Here is a 17,023-nt window from a genome sequence, read left to right on the forward strand (position 1 = left end):
ATTTGCTCAAACAGTATACATATATATGCATATGTATAGTTGACTGACTGATTTTTGCTCAGTTGTGTCCGACTCTTTGTGACCCCGTGGACTGTAGCCTACCAGGCTCCTCTGTTCATGGGATTCTCCAGGCAAGAATACTGGAGTGGGTTGCCATTTCCTTCTCCAGGGGGTCTTATGTATAGTTACACAACTGTAAAAGTCAGTAAGGACAATAATAGAACCTATCATCAGTTCAAAAAAATGTTTAATCCAATTTTACATTCAATATCTATTGCTCTTTTACCTGTTGCACGCATGAAGAGCTTATGTGCCTGACTCTCATATCCACGTGATGTATGGAGAGCAATCCAGTCTGGATTTATAAACTTTGCCCTGCAAATCAAAGCATATATACATGCACTTTATTCCCCATCGCTTTTAGCAATAAGGACACCTGAGGACATATGAATCTATGTTGAAAAGTGGCCATTGCTTTTATAAAGCAATAGAGTTAAGGCTTAACTCTTTGTATTTAACCATGTGAAACTGACTAAAGCTAAAAATCTGAATCCACCCTACCGTGCTCACCTTCCAACAAACTCATGTAACATTTTAACTAAAAGTCCTACTTTCATGATACTTTCAGTGTGAAAACAATCTAATGTGTCACCTTTTGTTTACTAAACATGTACTTGGTAAACAGCAATATACTAGGACTGAGGATCACAGCTTTATAATTTATCAGCTTTTCAGTTATCATAATAGGCTATAATAAATAGCTGTTAATCATAAATCATTGCATAAAATTGAACATAAGTATTAAAGATAAATTAAGTTTTCAATCGTACTACATTATCCAGAACACTGAAAAGTACAACTAGTTATCATGAAGTTTGGAGACATATTTTTTGTCCAGGAAGCTAATTTTTTAAAAATATGAAACAGTAAAATAAATAAGTTCAGAAGATACTGTGAGGAAGTTCCTCGAATTTCTACTGACACATTGCAGTTCTGAAATGGAATACCACTACAGAGTAGAACTGGGTCTCTACTATACAGAAGTGCCTTATCGTCTATAAACCATTCTATGTCTGTAAAAGAAGGAATTCCAATCCTATCTTAAAGCATAAGTGAAACACTACTACTTCTAGAACTAGAAGTACTGTAGTACTTGACTGGTTAATCACAATACCATTTAGACCTTTATTTTTCATTTACTTTGGGCCATTCCAGGAAAAAAGCTTTCCCATGCACAACTAACCGTATTAGATATATTTCTCAGTAAACCATGCATAATTGGTAACTTTTCTACTTCAAAACAAAGCTAGACTTTTTGCATCTTTTTCTAGCCTTTCCACCAAAAAGATTACGCAAATATTAAAACTCTGATAGTTAACTTTCCTACAAACCAATTATAAAGGCATGGTGCTCTACAAACCATAATACAATAACAGCTACAAACGATCTCTCCTCTAATCAACAAACTGTTCCTTACTACATCTGCTAAGGGCATAGATATGTAGAGTTATGTAAAGGAAGAAAAACTTACACATATGCACATAAAAAACTATGATAAGCTGTAAGAGGTGGATAGTCCAATCCCCAATACTGTAAATTGTTATCACTGCTGTTAAAATACCTGGGGAAGAAAGGAAAAAAAAGCACCACTCCATCAATCAATATTCAAGAAATAGACTTGTATTTAATATATCATGTCATTTAACTTAACATGAAAAAACATATAAGGTAAAAAAAAATCATCTAAATTTTTTCTTTTCCTCTTTTCAAAAAATTTTTGTGAACTCACAATTAAAGTTGTTAATGAGTAGTGTGACTAAATTATTATCTAAACCAAAGTACTTTTAAGAGTGAAAGAGGAAGCTATTAATAATTAAGCCATAACACTACAGGTAAACCAAGATTGTCACAGGAAAATTGGAACTTGTTGTCATTCTACTATTAGTAAACTTAAACAATGACTAATACTTATACAAAAGAAAATAAGCAACAAAAAAGAGAATTTGCTTCTGACAGCCTAAAAATTACAGAAATAATGTGAAATCACAATTTTAAAAAGTAAAAAATTAATGTTAAAACCATGTAAAGATTTGGTTTGCAAAGAAAGAAATACTTACTGCATGAAACAGGTAGACTTATCAATACCACTTTGAACACAATTCAACCAACATTTAATGAGAGCCTATTACATGCAAAATTCTGTGAATTAAGGAAAAACACTATATGTAAAATTCATAAATTAACAGGCTCTTCCAGTTGGTTAGAACAGGAAGAAACTACATATAAATACTGTGACTCAAGAAATGAAAATTTACATAGACTACATAGACTATAATAAATTTACATAGACTCCTTAACTATAATCTTTATAACTAGACAGCTTCTTCTATCCAATTAATTATCTCAATCATTAGAAGAATTTATAATAATGGACACCAAACTATATACAACATAAATAACCACTATCCCTAAGCCTGTTTCAGTCAGTTCAGTCACTCAGTCGTGTCCAACTCTTTGCGACCCCATGGACCGCAGCACGCCAGGCCTCCCTGTCCATCACCAACTCCCAGAGTTTATGCAAACTCGTGTCCATTGAGTCAGTGATGCCTTCCAGCCATCTCATCCTCTGTCGTCCCCTTCTCCTCCCGCCTTCAATCTTTCCCAGCATCAGGGTCTTTTCTAATGAGTCAGTTATTCGCCTCAGGTGGCCAAAGTATTGTTTGGAGTTTCAGCCTCAACATCAGTCCTTCCAATGAATATTCAGGGCTATTTCCTTTAGGATGGACTGGCTGGATCTCCTTGCAGTCCGAGGGACTCTCAAGAGTCTTCTCCAACACCACAGTTCAAAAGCATCATTTCTTTGGCGCTCAGCTTTCTTCACAGTCCAACTCTCACATCCATACATGACCACTGGAAAAACCATAGCTTTGACTAGCCAGACCTTTGTTGGCAAAGTAATGTCTCTGCTTTTTAATATGCTGTCTAGTTTGGTCATAACTGTTCTTTCAAGGAGCAAGCGTCTTTTAATTTCATGGCTGCAGTCACTCTGCAGTGATTTTGGAGCCCCCAAAAATAAAGTCTGTCACTGTTTCCCCATCTATTTCCCATGAAGTGATGGGACCAGATGCCACGATCTTAGTTTTCTGAATGTTCAGCTTTAAGCCAACTTTTTGACTCTCCTCTTTCACTTTCATCAAGAGGCTCTTTAGTTCTTCTTTACTTTCTGCCATAAGGGTGGTGTCATCTGTATATCTGAGGTTATTGATATTTCTCCCAGCAATCTTGATTCCAGCTTGTGCTTCATCCAGCCCAGCATTTCTCATGATGTACTCTGCATATAGTTAAATAAGCAGGGTGACAATACACAGCCTTGACATACTCCTTTCCCTATTTGGAACCAGTCTGTCGTTACATGTCCGGTTCTAACTGTTGCTTCCTGACCTGCATACAGATTTCTCAAGAGGCAGGTCAGGTGGTCTAGTATTCCCATCTCTTTAAGAATTTTCCATAGTTTGTTGTGGTCCACACAATCAAAGGCTTTGGCATAGTCAATAAAGCAGAAGTAGATGTTTTTCTGGAACTCTCTTGCTTTTTCAATGATCCAATAGGTGTTGGCAATTTGATCTCTGTAGGGCCACCCAAGACGGACGGGTCATGGTGGAGAGTTCTGACAAAACGTGGTCCGCTGGAGAAGGGAATAGCAAATCACTTCAGTAGTCTTGCCTTGAGAACCCCATGAACAGTATGAAAAAGCAAAAAAAAAAAAAAAAAAAAAGCCTGTTTCAAATGGGTCACAATTTTTTGACATCACAGTCCCTTACTCTGAGACTGAAGAAAAAATTTTTAAGTTGGCATTTATCATGATCCAGTTAATTAACCTACTACAGTTGACCCTGAACAACATATGGATTAGGGGCACTGACTCTCCATGAAGTTGAAAATCCAAGTATAATTTACAGTCAGCTATCTCTCTCCAAGATTTCTCTGGATCTAGGTTCCACAACCTTGGATTCAACCAACCATGGATTCTGTAGTACAGTATTTACTATTGAAAGAAATCCATGTATAAACAGATCTGCACAGTTCAAACCCATGTTGTTCAAGGATCAACTGGATTCATCTTCAAAAAGTCTACTTTTCTTAGTGTCTGATACACAATATGTAGGTTTGTATGTAGGGAATGAGGATTAATAAAATGATCAAGGCATGCTAGGCAGCCATGGGCACAGTACAGCATGGTACCATCTGGAGACAATTATCTACCCCAGCAGCAACATCCATGTGAACAATCCTGGGTTTCTATCTGGCTGGAACTCAAAACCAACATACAATGAACCCAAGAAACTCCATGTAAGTTGGAGTCCTTTTCAACAGCTTGAAACTGGGAAGCCGGGCCAGGCCAATAGTGGAGACCAGAGGACCCACTTCTCTAAAGAGGGTCACCTGAACACAGGTACCAAACTGTGTTATTTTCAAATTCACGTAATGACAGGGTGCATTAGCACAAGGTTTTATTGTATTTACCCCACAGAGTTGTTGAAGGACTAAATTAAACATGTAAAACTGTTAGACAACTGCCTGACACAAAGTGAGTGTCCAATAGTAGTTCTAATTGGTCATTAGCTACAAAACCACTGGGATGGATACAGTAGTGGAAAAGCATCAAGTAATTCAAAAATCACATTTTGAACAATACAATTTGATTTGTTTTTCAGCTTCTTCTAAGGCAAAAGCTATTTTTCATTTAGTTTAACATTGAGATCCACTGGAGATAACAAAGGAGGCATGGATGATAAGCATGCAAAGATACACTAACAGTAAAACCACTGGTTGGACTGGGAAGAAGGAACAATAGAGCTAACAACTGTGCTACTTATCTTTATGGAAATGCATAAGGAAGAAGAGAGAAATTCATGGAAGAAGATAGCTTAAAAGTGTTTCAAGTAAAGCTTCAAAATCTACCTGTAGAAACAAAGCAAATAGTTAATTCTCCTGCTTTATGTGTCTTAGATCCACCTGAAAAGTTGGATAAATACCATTGGAATGTCCTTTCCCACCAAATTCCCATGTAATCTCAGTAGATGTTTTATCAGAAAAAAAACTAGCTGCCACAACAAACTACAAAATTAGTCCAAGTGTGTTATCATTAACTTCAAAATGTAATTTTTTCTAATACATCATGGATATTTTTGCTTTGTACAAAAATATATTCTATTTTAAAACAGTTCCAAACTTAAAGAATTTTCAAGAACAGTTCAAAGAATGTCTATATATCAAATGTTTAAACACCTTAAGAAAAATTCAAAGATAAGAACAGAAAGAAATTTATTTTATACATACACACACACACCAAAACAAATGATTAAAATGCAGAATACTATTATACACTGCCAAATACTACGGCAGACAGACTTTAAAGTCATCCCTATGAACCCATCTCCTGGTATTCCTGCCATGCATGTGTACAATCAATTCTCTCCCCTTGAGTGTGGATAAGACATGTGACTTGCTAATAAACAACAAGTACAAAAAAAGTGATAGGACAATCATTCTTATGCTTATGTTTTACATATATGTAAGATTCCATCTTGCTGGCTAAGCTACAGAGTACTCCCTTTCACTGACTTGGAAGAAGAAAACTGTCACATTTCAGTAAATGGGCATAATGGAGAAGCCACACAGCAAGAAACTGCAGGGAGACTCCAGAAGATAAAGGCAGCTTCCAAGAAACCAAAGCCCTTAGTTTTATAACTGCAAAGAAATTAATTCTGCCAATAACTTGAGGGAACTTGGAAATGGTTCTTTCCCCAGCTGTGCCTCAGATAAGACTGCAGTCTCAGATGACAACTGGATTGCACCCTCCAGAGACTCTGATCATAATACTGAAATAAGCTGTCCCTGGACTTCCATAATAAATGTGTGTTTTGGATTTCCCTGGAGGTACAGTAGTTAAGAATCCTCCTGTCAATGGAGGGGACACAGGTTCGATCCCTGGTCCAAGAAGATTCCACATGCTGTGGGGCAGCTGAGCCTGTGAACCACAACTACTGAAGCCTGCGCACCTAGAGCCCACGTTCCTCAACAAGAGAAATCACAGCAATGAGAAGCTTAGCACCACAACTGGGCAGTAGCTCCCACTCGCCACAACTAGAGAAAGCCCAGGCACAGCAATGAGGAACCCAGGGCAGCCGAAAATAAAAAATAAATGTGTGTTTAAGTAATTACTAGTTTTGTGGTCATTTGTTACACAGCAGAGAAAGTTAATGTAATTTTTTATCTTAAAATCACACAAATCATTACAAAAAAGATCAGCAGTTCATCAGTAACATGGGAGAAATATACAAATATGCAAATTTTAGAAAAATTTGATGATCAGTAAATACACCAGGGGCTTCCCAGGTTAACACAATGGCAAAGAATCTGCCTGTCAATGCAGAGACACAAGAGACGTGGGTTTGATCCCTGGGTTGGGAAGATCCCCTGGAGCAGGAAATGGCAACCCACTCCAGTATTCCTGCCTGGAAAATTCCATGAACAGATGAGCCTGGTGGGCTATAGTCCACGGGGTCACAAAGAGTCAGACACAAAGGAAACTCAACATCACAAGTACTCAAGGAAATGGAAATTTTAGAAGTCTGGTGTTATTATTGGTAAGAGTAAGAGATATGTTGGTATTGGTATCCATTATAACTGGCTACTTTAGAGATTCCACTTCTAGGAATCTACCTAGAAAAAACATGTACACATGCATATAGGAGAAATGTACTTTAATTAATCATTCCCCTACCAAAATATATTTAGGCTTCTCATAGTTATAACAATGCTGAAATAAACAGTGATTCCCACAATTCCTCACTTATAAAACTGTGATGTTGTTTTAAAAAGCAACATACTCAGGGTAGGTGGACCCTTCTCCTACCCCAGGTGATAAACCATGCCTGCACTGAGCCAGGCATTTCTATTAATGATTGCTTTAAGGGTGGAAAAGATTTTGCTCCACAACAAAAAGAGACATAAAGAATAAAGATATTCCTATTATTCTGCCTGGTTGTACAAAGTCACAGTGCTGGTAGCCTTGGCAGCCATGTGATCTTGGGGTTTATAAAAATTATAAAAATTGTCATTTAAAGAAAAAAGTTGTTTTCCTCTATAACTTTCAACTATGTATAATGAAATGGAATAAATCAAGTTTTAAAATTTAGAATTATAAAACTGACATTTTAAAACTTTACCTGATAGATTCTGATTTCATATTTCAGACAACTATATCACTTGAAAGTTTTGACTATAACTTTCTAGATGAAGACAGAAAGACTTCACACTTGGAAAAGTGAAGTTAAAAAAATAATAAACCATTCTTCAGTCACATTACTAGGTAACAAAAATGGCAAACTAATAAAATTTGACAAAATTAGACAATTCAAAATATTAGAAATGTTATTTCCAATACAGATTTATATCCACTTTTGAAAATAGTGAACCTGTCCCAAGTATATATTTTCTGTTTTGTAAACTGTGCCATTGAGATATATCTTTTTCAATGATAGTCATTAGGAATGATTTAACAATAAACTTCAAACTACAAAAAAAAAGAAATCACACCATTTAAGCATTGGAACCTGGTGCTTTCACTGCCATGGCCTCTGATTCAATCCCTGCCCAGGGAACTAAGATCCTACAAGCTGTGCAGTGAGGTCAAAAATAACCAAAAAACAAATATGCACACATCTATCAAAAAAAAAAAAGAATATCAAATATTTAGCTGATCTGTATTATAAATTCTCCAAATTTGGAGTAGATAGAGCCAACCTATTAATAGAGAGTTCAATGTGCAGTTCTTATATATAACTCTCTTTCATAAGGAGTTAAATAAAAGCAGTGACTAAAGCAATCAAGAGAATGATATAAACAGTCTGTATAACCAGGTTTAATCAAATAATCTACCAGGCACATAATAAGTAAAAAAGAATACTGTCATCAATCATCAGAACATGTTCAACAAAAATGGCAATGCCCGGATTTTTTGAAGACATAACTACAGCTAACATTTATTGAGAGCTCATTACACTTCAGGCACTGGTGTAAGTGCTTTAAGTGAATCATTTTATTCAATCTTCACAATAACCCAGTGAAATATGTATTCTATTATTTCTATTCTATGAGTGATAAAACTGTGGCAGAGACAGTTAAATAACTTGCCAAAGCTCACACTGCCAGTAAAGAATACAGTCTCCATCTGAACACTAATACACACACATACACAGGCAGTCTGACTCGAACATCTACACTCTTCATCACTAAGCTACTGCCTTTTTACATCTCATACGTTCCTAACAAAGAAACTTTGAGAAACCACCAAAAGAAATATTCTTAGTCCATAAACTTTCACAGTTTATATCCTGAGGAGCTTTCATGGCATACAGTGTCCTATCCTTAAAGTTCTAGTTTAGTATCATATTCCAGCTGGTAGCTGAGTATATGGTAACTTTCAGGAGGATAAAATTTCAAAATGAGCTGACAATATACAGGGTAACATATGTGACTTCAATAAATAGGAAGAGAGGATGCTAAAGATGAAGAAACAGTGTATTTTCCTTTTAAGTAACTTCAAATAATCTACATTAACTGACTGATAAAACAATAAAATCAAGTTAAAATTATCCATACCATTGTTTGATGGGTAAATTAAAAGTAATCTCTTGCCAGTGTCTCTGGGCTTCATAATCACCAAACATAGGGGGCTTTCCAGCACCTAAAATAATAAGGAAAAAAAAAGCAAAATAAATTTATACTTTATTTATCATTGTCTTACGGCAATCACATTCAAGGAATGAGGAAGGGCAGATACTGAGGTGACAACTGGGATAATGTTAGGGGAGCGCATGAAGCTGAGTGGGGACCAGTAGATGTTCACTGCAGGGCACTCACCGTGTGAGCGCCACTGCCTTCCTCCGCCCTAATAAACAAGACAGAACTTCCTGTCCCACTGTCAGCTACATAAGCTCTTTAAATTAGCATTTTCTGTTTAAAAGAAAGCCAATTTTTGTTTATTTTCAACTCCCCTCCCCACTATTTAGAGTATATAAGTACCTCCCTTAACACAATCAATATAAATTTCCCAAAGTTGCATGTAAATTGGAATTTTGTTAACTCCACTTCACTGACTCAGTATTTTTCTTAAATGGCAAAAAATTCTATAAAGCAAAGAATCTTAAAATATATATATATACTTTAGTATATATAGTATACTTTAGTATACTAGTGACTTTATTTCCTCATGAAAATTTTCTAAACTATAAAGATAGTACAGATGGAAGAAAAGGACACAGAAGTGACTTCAAAGGTCAGAGATGAGGTCTGAATTCTAGCCCTGCTAGCACACTGAGTGACACTGTGACCCTGAGCAAATGACCTTCGCTCTCTCAGCCTCAGCACATTAAAAACAGAATCAATACTATCACACCTAAAGGACTGTTGGAATAAAGAAGATAATGAACATCAAATGCTCTGTGTAGTACCTGGTACACATAAACACTCAATAAATATTAACACTAACTAAGTTTCTCTTTTTTTGGCCATGCCATGCAGCATGTTGGATCTTAGTTCTCTGACCAGGGATGGAACCCGCACCCTATGCACTAGAAGCACCCAGTCTTGACCACTAGACCACCAGGGGAAATCCTTTCCTTGGCTTTTAATTAACTAGTTGATAATACTAATCACAAGATATCCAAGTTTATTTTTACTTCATGAGAAACACTGTAAACTATACTGTCCAATAAGTATCATAAAACAATTGTAATAACATATGTTTATATTTTACAAAGAGCTTTTACAAACTAACAATAAATAACTTAAGGTCAAGTATAGAACCAAAAACCAAAGACATTGATTAGGTCAGGGTTTGATGTCAAATGAATTATATTAAAAACTGCCAGTTTATAGTTTACTTCTAAATTGCAAATAAGGGATAGTGGATCTTTAATAACTAACAATAGACAGGGTCTACCACATGCCAAATACAACAATGAAGTAGGGATTATTATCATCCCCAGTTTATAGCTGGCAAACTGGAAACAAGGGTCACCGAGGTAATGAGTAGCAGAGTCTGGACTGGAACCCAGGCAGACCGGCTCCGTAATTTTTTTCCTAGCTCCTACTGTGTATTGCCTCACAACTTGGTTAAGTTGTTGCCTCAACAACTAGGTTGTTAACCTTAAATCATTTTACATGACCTAAAGGTAATTCCACTTAGTAAATAGCAAACAACCACTATTTAGCTAGCAGTTGATTACAAAATTTTGTGAGAAAGCCCGAATAGGTACAGTACAGACAAAGATTCTCAATCAGCAAGGAAAAAAATCACATGTAGTCATACATTCATTAATCCATTGGAAGGTGTACCACATTGGTGAATGACATATTATCACTTTTTACTCTAACCCAGATGTTCTCTAGATTTGAAACACAACATTAAGTAGATTTTTTGCATTTTAATAGCCGTATTATACCACTATTCCCTAAATGCTAGCATCTCCACCAAGGAGATACACCCTATGTGAGATAATCATGGGGAAAGCAGATTAACATCTCCAAAGAGTATACACATGAGTGACTGCCACGAAGAATTACCCATAGTACAGACATATGGATACACACACAAAAACCTACCCCTGTCTCTCTCTTGGAAAGTACTATGTCTTGTTCATTTTTGCTTTCTCAGAATGTAATTGCACCTAGCAGATTCTCTGTGAATGATGATGTAGCAAGGATGTCAATATTATCAATATGATATAACAAGGATTTTAAGTTAAAAAAGATCTGAATTTTTGAGTCTCTGGTTTTCCACTTACTAAACGTGCAACGCTAAGCAGTCTGTGACGGCAGACCAATAATTTTGCCAAGGCTACTTTAACACAACGCCCATGTATTGGTTCCTGCCTCAAAACATCTTTCAGTTACAATCTGACACTTTGAAATTCCAAGCCTCTGTTCATGCTGCTTACTCCCTCTCCCTATTCATATAAACTCTTGTATCAACTCACATCCAACGTTTAGCAACCATCTCAACTGCCAAATTCGCCACAAAACCTTCCTTTATAAATTAAAAGCATGCTGATCATTAATTATTGACTTCTCAGAAGGGCAAACTATAGACATCATACTTATATAGATATATAATATGGTTAGATAGCATCACTGACTCAATAGACATGAATCTGAGCAAACTCCAGGACAGAGTAAAGGACAGGGAAGCCTGGTGTGCTGCAGTCCTTGGGGTCGCAGAGTTGGACATGATTTGGTGACTGAACAACAACAATATATTTTAAGCATTACTCATCAAACCTCTATATTATTATTTTATTATTCAAACAAGTGGTGAAATACTTATTTTCCTTACATGAGGCCAGGGATTCTCAGTGTGATTACAGAAAAAGAATTATTAGCAACTTCAGTAGTGAAAACATTTTTAAGTACTTAAGAGCAAAATAAAGTGCCAAGAACTTTAGATGTAACTCATTTGATCCTCAACCTATGATTTTATCAGCATTTTACTGATGAGGAGACTAAAACTCTGAAATTTAAATAACTTGTGCAGCGTCACACAGTCAGTAAGACACAGTAACACTCAAACTCATGGCCGTTTAATCTCAGTGCCTGAGTCCTTGTCAAAGAATAAATGATTTGAATACATATAAAATCATGACTTGAGTAAGAAATAGAAGACAAGAGACATTACAAAAAATAAACACCAAACGAAGTCTATCAATTGTTTAGTGAATTAAAAACCTGTTACCACAGTATCTCAAAGCAGTATCTCCTTTTGTTTAACGAACAGCATATTAAAAAAGCAGAAATCAAAATAGGTAAGTAAAGCAGGTTTTTAAAAACGAAAAAAATTGACTTCTCATGATATTTATGTTTTCAGTATCATATATTTTGTCACATGATTATACTATTTTCTAATAGCGACCCAAGTGAGAATTTTAGCCAATGGACACAGAATGTGCTTTTTCCAGAGTTCAAAGGAAACATATTTTGAGACATACAGTATATACTTTCAATTAAAACTTGCTCCGTTAACTGAACAGAATGGGAAATTAACCTACAATTTTTTAAAAAGAGGAAAATAATTCCCCAATGAATTAATTGCATCCTTGCATGTGCATTTTACAGATGTACGTATGTACGCTGGTGGGTATGTTTCTCTTTTTAAGCATACAGCTACTGTCTATGGGAAGATAGGAATTGATATTTATTGTTTCTTTTGTTTTTCTTTGTTTTTTGGTCTACTGGGATAATAAAAGTCATACAGCACCTTAAGTAATTTTCTATACCTGAAAAAATCCAACTATCTAGATTTTCTTAAATTGCTCTAGACTTGTGGTCAATGTGGAGGAATTTATTACCATTCTCTAACAAATAGAAGAATGGATAATGACTCTCTTTAGGGTTGAGAAACAAGTTTCTATCCAGAGTCTGACCTACTTCAATAAATTCAGCTGACACTGGCTATGAAATTAGTACTTAAGTTTTTAAAACTGCTAAAGTGCCCTTAAAGCAACCCAGAAGGACAACCCAACTGCACCTAAGGGAGCTTCACTTGGGAAGGGCAAAAAGGATTCCTTCTACTGTGATTAATTCTACAAATTCATTTACATGAGATTCAGAATTACATAAAGAAAACATATTAATGTACATTTACAAAGCTCCAATTTTGTCTCATTCTTAGGAAAATGAGCTTAAGCGCCATTTAAATGTTTGTTTTATTAATTGCTGAATTGTTCAGAATTATGTTAGAATTTAAAAAACAAGTAGTTTCTTTGATAACAATATGTACTAATTGCCTTTACATTGAAATTTTAAATATTCTAAGAGAAGAGAATACGGCTAAAATTTTCCCTAATAATTCCCCTTTTATATGCTCCCAGTAAGTGAGAAGAAACATTACAAATAACAATGGGTAAGCAGAGAGAAACTATACAGTATGTGCATCTCCAAAGAAGAAATAATGGACTAATACTAAGCAAGCTCACCTGAGCTTCCTCACTCCAGTGTTTCCTAATTACGATCTTAAGCAAAACGAAAAGCAAACTAAAATAAGCATGTTAAAAGCAAACTATAATCAAAAAAGTATTTCAATTATAGAAGGAAAAAAATCTCAACAGAAACACAGATGTTGTGCTCTTTAAGTAATCCTCCCAATCTCCTATGATACAGAAGTTTGTCACATGCGAATGGTGTTAACACTCTTTACCACAGAGTTGGGAACTCTGACAGAATAACCATTTTGGCATTTCTATTTTTCTCATCTGAAAAATGATAAAAAAAAAAATGTAACAACCACCTACAAAAGATGCTACAAATATTTCCATGTACAGTAACAATACTCTTCTTACAGAGTAATCCAAAAGTACTCTTGTCCTGTTGACTTTCTTAGAAGACAGCTGAAGAGGAAGGTTTAACTTTTTTTGAAGTATAGTTGATTTACAATGTTGTGTTAGTTTCAGGTGTACAACAAAGAGATTCAGTTAAACATACATGTACATCTATTTTTTCAGATTCTTTTCCCTTATAGATTATTCAAGATATTGAATATAATTTCCTGTGCTATAAAGTATGTCCTTATTGATTATCTATTTTATATATAGTAGTATATATATGTTATTCCCAATCTTTTGAGTATCCCTCCCACCCTTTCCCCTTTGGTAACTGTAAATTTGTTTTCTGTGTCTGCGAGTCTGAGTTTTTAAATAAGTTCATTTTGATTCCACATATATATGATATCACATGATATTTGTCTTACATATTTCCAAAGACAACTTTTAATTGGGTTTTTCCTTAGCCCTCCATAACCCATTCCAGCTACCAAGTAACTCCCTCCTTCCATTCACTAACAAAGTTCCTAAAAGCTGCTAAGTCTACTTATTAATTCCCACTTAGTCATTTATGGTCTGATAATTAGGAGGCTCACAATGGCCTCCTAGTGATCCTCTATTTTAAATTTTCATTCTATTTGACATGTCAAGAATTTGACAGTTAGCTAGTCCTTATTTCTTAAAATTCCCTGATTTCCTGGCTTCCAGGATAGTAACTCCTCTAGGCTCTAATCCTACATCGTTTCTTCTCAGTCACCCTTAATCATTCCCCCCTTCTCCACGGTTAAATCTGTTTTCTCAGTGGTTAAATCTGTTTTCACAATACACACACTCCCAACTCTGTGGCTTCAACCATCATCTGTATCAACCTTTTGTAAACATCAAAATAACCTGTGGTTCTTTAAAAAATCCAGATGAAACTAGTTTCCTGCAACATGGAAGACATAGAAAGTCAGAAAAGCACCTTAAGTACAGGAAAAGTACATATTTTTTAAGTATTTATTTTATATGTTATACATATACAATTTTAATGTATGGCTGAATTAGCAGCAAAATAAGAGAATTCTTTAGAGTCCAGAAACAAACAAACAAAAAAAAAGGTAGACCCAGAAGAGTAAGCATTTGTCCTGAGGGTATCCAAAGATCTTTAAGTGGCTGCTACACAAGGTACTGACCAGCTCAATACCATGAGTAAGGAGGCAAAGCTTTGTACTTGAACAGACAGGAATTCAGTGTCAGAAAAAATCTCTACTAGGGTAAGCACAAAACCTTTGACGAGATGGTGAAGATAATATTTATCTATAGGTTGGCTCTCAGTAGTACATGAAAAAAGAGGCCTCCCCAAAATTCCTAACCACATGCCAACACTCACCCTGTTTGGGACCTGAATTCATGTGAAGTATATGCTAAAGAAATCTTGAGATGAGAATCTGGTCTGACTTTTGTTAAATGTGCCCAGGTACCTGGCAGGAGGCAACACAAACCCTCTGTGAAAAAATACACAGTAAACTCAGGCCTCAAAGAATTTCCACAAGATATAAGTACTAGGTAATATGAGCTCACAATTTTAAAAAATCACTAACCTCATGAAGAAACAAAATACTGTGAACAAGACTCATCAGAAACAAACTATGAAATCAGATGTCAGATATCAGAATTTTCTGATAGGTAATATAAAATAAGCATGGTTAGTATATTTAAAGACAAAACAGAACACACTGAGAGTATGCTGAAGAACAAGAGATGATCAGAAAGATCAAGAAGATCCAAATAGGAAACAAGCAGAAGTTGTGGAAATTAAAAACATAATAGCTGAAATCTGAAAACTCAATAGACAAGTAAAAAAACAGATCAAACACAATTAGAAAAGTAATGAACAGGAAGACAGATCTGATGATTGTAAAGAAAGCAGTATGAAGAAACTATCAGATGCAAAATAAAAGCAATTATAAAGTAGAGGAAAGAATGAAAAGACCCAACATATATCTAATAAGACTTTGCACAAGGAGATTAGAAATGAGAGAGAAGTAGTATTTGAAGAGATAACAAAATTATTCTCTGTTATACCACCTACACTTGGCACAGAGTGTCCAACACATATCTGTTGAAGGATTAAAAGAACAAAGATACAACCTATTTCTACCAGAGTTCTACAAGAAAGAAAAAGAATGAGAAGGGACAATGGCTGAGCGTTTTCTAAAGAAACAGAAGGTACCACTCCCTAGAGACAGAAATCAAAAATCCTAAGAGGATAAATTTTTTAATATTCACATGGAGATATACCACAGTGCAACTGCAGCAAGAGAGAAAAGATATCATCAACTAAGGAAAGACAATTAAAATGACAGCTGATGTCTGAACATCAGCAACAGAAACTAGAAAACAATAAAAGAAGATTTTTGAAGTATTGATATTAAGAGAAAATAATCAATACAGAATGCAATACCCATAAAAACTTCACAACAAAGAGGAAAATAAAGGCATTTTCAGTCAAAAATGGAGTTTGCAAACAAATAGATAAATAAATAAATAAAATTTTAAAAAAAAAAAAATGGAGTTTGCCAACAACAGACTCAAACTCTTCCGAAGATGTACTTCAGGAAGAAAGAAAAGGATCTCAAAGAAAGATGTACTATGTAAGGTGGACAAAGAAAATGAAGACAAACCTAAGTAAATATTAATTATATAAAACAACAGTGACTAACACCTAAAATCATGAAAGAAATAAAATCTTAGGCAATCATACCATTTTAATTTGAGGCAGGAAGTAAAGATTTGTAACTATAGTTAAAAACGTTTCTAAGGCCCGAGCCTTGTTCAAGACAGCATTACAGATTTTGTTAAGCTAAATATGTATACGAAAAATATCAAGTAAGTTCTGAAAGGACAAAATAAAGTATAGCCTCCAAGTCAGGAAGAGAGACAAAATGGAATTAGGGAGGGGAATTGGTTAGACAGATTTGAATCACAGGGATTCAGAGGTAGAGGGTAAAAAAATAGAAAAAGATATATCAAGCAAAAAATAAGCTAAAGAAAACTAGTAAAGCAGTATTAATTTTAGAGAAAACAGACTTTAAGACAAAAGCATTACTGTAAATAAACAAGGACATGAAAGTGATGTAAAATTCAACTCACAAGGAAAAAAATTCTAAATCACCTAATTATACGGATTCAAAATATTCAAAAGGAAATTGACAAAACTACAAAAAGAAACTGCCACTCTCTCAATAACTTGTAGATCAATTTGGCAAGAATCAGTAAGAATATAAAAAAACTGCATCAAAACAATTGATATTGAGTAAATGGGTATATGCAGATTATTGAACTGGAGAATATATACATATTAAGCACACATACAACATTTCAAAAAATTGATCACATACTAGCCTAAATTTCAACACATTTCAAAGAATTAGTCTCATACATAAAGACTTTCTGTTGTTATTTTCTACTATACAATTAAATTTAAAATAGCAAAGAGATCATTGTTAAAGCCTAAATATTTAAAAATTTTTAAATATACTTTCAAATTATTCATGAGTCAAAGCAGAATCACAATAGAAGATAATAAAAAATATTACCTGTAGGGTGGTACTTGAAAGAAAATGTATAGCCTAAATGACTTAATTAGAAAGAAATGACTG

At 34.9% G+C, this 17,023-nt stretch overlaps 1 protein-coding gene across 2 annotated transcripts in view; it reads right to left on the bottom strand.

Moving 5' to 3' along the window:
• The window catches only part of ALG6 (ALG6 alpha-1,3-glucosyltransferase), a 52,817-nt gene that overhangs the window by 27,500 nt on the left and 8,294 nt on the right, over nt 1-17,023 (bottom strand). The window contains exons 3-5 of one of the 2 annotated variants that reach the window (XM_043879043.1): nt 8,668-8,752; nt 1,532-1,621; nt 287-375 (exon numbers count right to left, since the gene is read on the bottom strand). In XM_043879043.1, coding sequence (XP_043734978.1) covers nt 287-375; nt 1,532-1,621; nt 8,668-8,752 — 264 coding nt within the window. Of the gene's footprint in view, nt 1-286; nt 376-1,531; nt 1,622-2,117; nt 2,539-8,667; nt 8,753-17,023 lie in introns of those variants that run through there. The other variant, XM_043879044.1, reaches the window with a different exon arrangement.

Source organism: Cervus elaphus, chromosome 20, assembly GCF_910594005.1.
Source record: "Cervus elaphus chromosome 20, mCerEla1.1, whole genome shotgun sequence".
In the NCBI taxonomy this organism is placed as follows: Eukaryota; Metazoa; Chordata; class Mammalia; order Artiodactyla; family Cervidae; genus Cervus; species Cervus elaphus.